Source organism: Plectropomus leopardus, chromosome 23 (genome assembly GCF_026936395.1).
Source record: "Plectropomus leopardus strain MGB_pleo_1.0 chromosome 23, ASM2693639v1, whole genome shotgun sequence".
Lineage (NCBI taxonomy): Eukaryota > Metazoa > Chordata > Actinopteri > Perciformes > Serranidae > Plectropomus > Plectropomus leopardus.
In genome coordinates, this window is record NC_142198.1 from 6,064,668 (window position 1) to 6,067,916 (window position 3,249).

The 3,249-nt window shown below is 40.9% G+C and overlaps 1 protein-coding gene across 1 annotated transcript; it reads left to right on the forward strand.

Annotated features, from left to right (window-relative positions):
* Positions 1-514: 514 nt before the first annotated feature.
* c23h11orf68 (chromosome 23 C11orf68 homolog) lies at positions 515-2,381 on the forward strand. The gene is made up of 2 exons (XM_042512053.2): positions 515-647; positions 1,125-2,381. The coding sequence occupies exon 2, from the start codon at positions 1,169-1,171 to the stop codon at positions 1,910-1,912; it is 744 nt and encodes a 247-aa protein (XP_042367987.1). The 5' UTR covers positions 515-647; positions 1,125-1,168; the 3' UTR covers positions 1,913-2,381.
* The last annotated feature ends 868 nt before the right edge of the window (positions 2,382-3,249 follow it).

A 3,249-nucleotide genomic window follows, 5' to 3' on the forward strand; every position in this document is an offset into this window, starting at 1 on the left:
ACTATAGGATCTGTTTTTACAGTTTCTGTCTATGATAATTGGTGCAATTCTGGCAATTTTTAAGGTAAACATAGGCTATCCTCCAGACCCACCTTTGGAAACTCAAAAATGCAGCAATAAATTATGTTTGTACGGTTTCTGGCTATGATAAATGGTGTAATTTTGGCTAGTTTAAAAGAAAGGAAACCTGCAGGTTTGGATATCATATTTTCTTTAACAATCTGCAACTAAATACAAAATACAGCCATTTGAAGTTGTACGCACCTTTACTAGGCCAAAATATAAAAAGGCAAGTCACTCCCTAGTGCTTAAAAATGTATTCGACATTCCTCCCCCTTTTTGCACCATCTCCTCCCCTCTCATAAATAACGAACAGTCCCTTAGTCGATAGGCAAGGTAATTCTTTTTAAGTGACATACTAAATTTGCATAGAGTTTGTTATATAGCTATAGGATACACAATGTGTAGAAAATAGAAGAATTCATTGTAGTTTGAGATTTGTTTGTGTTTTTCACAACTTTGTCTACTCTCAGCACCCGTACCATAATTGCATGAATAGATGCGCATCATAACCCAAACGGCGCCCAGCTTGGCCGCAGTCAGCTTGTGCGGAAGAACAACACTGGAGAAAAATTCAACAACTGCGGGTAGGTTAAACCTCAAAGTCCATAGTTTGCCATCACTGTACGATAAGTCCATGTCAAGCATGCATGTTATAACCTTAGGTGTGATCAACAGCTGGCTGTAAATAGCCTTTTCTCCAAAACTCTCCAAAAGACGAACATGGACGTTTGGTACAATGGCTAGCTAGCTTGCTAGCTATATTTTGACTGGAGCCAAGCAATTTTAAATATTTCCGTCGTTTGTAGTTACACGTCAGATAACGAAGATATACACATGACATGGATAGTAAGTTTATTTTATGAATTAACCTGTTAGCGGTTGAACAAGTATTGCTAATGTACCAGGCTAACACGTTAGCAGCATAACTGTAAACATCCGCTAACAGTCCAGCTGTCCACTGTTTTTTTTCCGGGATTTTGAAGTACTGCAAACTGACACAGAGGCTGCACCTGCGGTTTAAATATACATTTTAATACATAACACCTTTCTCATGTTCATAGGTTAAGTTCCAGCACTTGTTCAGTTGCCTAACACTGACAGTATCATGGAGGAGGAAGGGGCCCCTGCAGACGGCGAGGTGGAGACCCCCTATGCCGCAGAGACCTACGCAGCGGAGGCCATGGCTGCAGACATGGACCCCTGGATTGTGTTTGACTCGAGAAGAACTCCCAGATCCGAGTTTGACAGCTGGCTGGAGAGCAACGGGCCCTCGCAGGTGTACAGATTTGGTGATGAGGAGGGGGGTGTGAGCCCTGTGGGGTGGATCGCTGTGCTGGGCCTGAACCACTGCCCCAGCAGCGGGGATGTTACAGGTCTCCAGGAGAGCTGGGAGAAACTTTTGGCCAGTGGGCGGCCTGTCAGCTTCCAGACGGTGAAGGAGCTGGCTCTGAACCACGGAGTACTCACGGGCAAATGGCTCATGCACTTGGACACTGGTTTCAAGTTGGACCATGCCTGGGAGTGTGTGGCCAGAGCCGCCCTGGATGGAAAGATCTCCCTAGTTAAAGTCAGTCCACATGACCCCAAAGGAGAGGGCAAGCAGGTGATATGTGCCTATAACCAGAACTTCACAGATGAGACAGAGGTTATAAAGCTGGACTCCATCATCCGCGCCACAGGGGTCAAATGCCCTCTCACCTACAAGCCAGACGTGTACACATACCTGGGAATCTACCGAAACAACCGCTGGAAACTTTGTCCAACCATATACGAGAGCAAATTTGATCTGGAGTGTGTGCCCCGGCGCTCCCACATTATCAACAAAGTCACCAATCTTGAAGTGACATAATGGAACAAGAGGAAAGTTTTGCAGAACGGGTAGATGAAGAGGCGCTCAGTGTTTCCATGATCTGAGTGGTGCAGAAAGACTCACTGATTAAAAGGGGTTTGAAAGACAGATGGATTTTGATCTCAAGTTCTTCCTTTTGGCAAAAAAAAAAAGCACTAAATCTCATTTCGGTCTCATCGTCATGCTTCAATGTTTCCGAGGTGACCTGATTTGTTGTCACTTCCTTTCTTTTTTTAAGCGATCCTAATGTGTTCATAAGAGTATTTGTATTCTTGATGTTTTGTTTGTAATACATTAACACTTACCTGATGGACAGGGTGAGTGAAGAAGTCCTTGATTTGTATGCACAGAGGACAATTAGCATCCAATGAAGATTTTCTGTACAATACACATTTGTTTGGCTTTATTTTTTTCGTTTGTACCGAACCACGATAAGAGTTGCCAAATAAACGTCTACTTTTGAAGACCATCTTAACATGTTGTGGTTTTTATTGCCAAGAAAAGTGTTTCGGAATTTGAACATGATTATTTATTACAGCCAATACCAGCTTACATACCTTTTTATAAAACAGCATCATATCATCTTAAAGCATCTTTAACTACAGCGTAAAGCAGGTTGACATACAGGTCTGACACGTGAGTTACATTGCAGCCATCGCTCATGAAATAACTGTAGAGATCAGTGGAAAGTTAAATCAGCAGACACAAAACCAAGATTTGATACAGCTCCATGACCGAGCTTCTCTGCTATAAGCATGTACTTGATAATTATTCATATGTAGACCTTCATTTGGTTTGTAACACATTACTACATTTTGTTGAGAATCAACAAAGGCACCTGTATAAGGGTTACATTTACTGCTGACCTTCAGAAAACATTCAGTTGTGTTCCAAAGTAATACATGGGGATATTTCATAACAAAGACAGTGGACAATATTTGCATAGACTTACCTCCAGACCTGGTTAACCCTTTTACCACCAGTTTTCTTGTGCTGCGAACAGACGCCTTTAAGCCTCTGAAAGCTGAGAAAACGGATTTGATTTCTTATGAAAACACTGGAAAAAGGTACAGAGCAAATCGACAATTTATGTCCTGTAACTTGTAAAAATAATGAAAACAAAAATCAAATTAGTAAAAGGTTAGAAGAAAATGACCTGAAAACTAGCTGTGGGGGATTATAAGATATTATCAAAAACTAATTATGTTACAGAAAATAAGTAAAAAACAAAAACAAAATGTCCTTAACGAGGAAATATATATTGGTTTCTTGTTTTCTTTCTTTTTTTTTGTGTGTGTGTGTTTATTTTAAGGTCATTTTTTTGGAATTGCAAAAGT

Excerpts from the sequence above, each read along its gene's own strand:
- c23h11orf68 (XM_042512053.2), top strand. The coding sequence starts at position 1,169 with ATGGAGGAGGAAGGGGCCCCTGCAGACGGCGAGGTGGAGACCCCCTAT.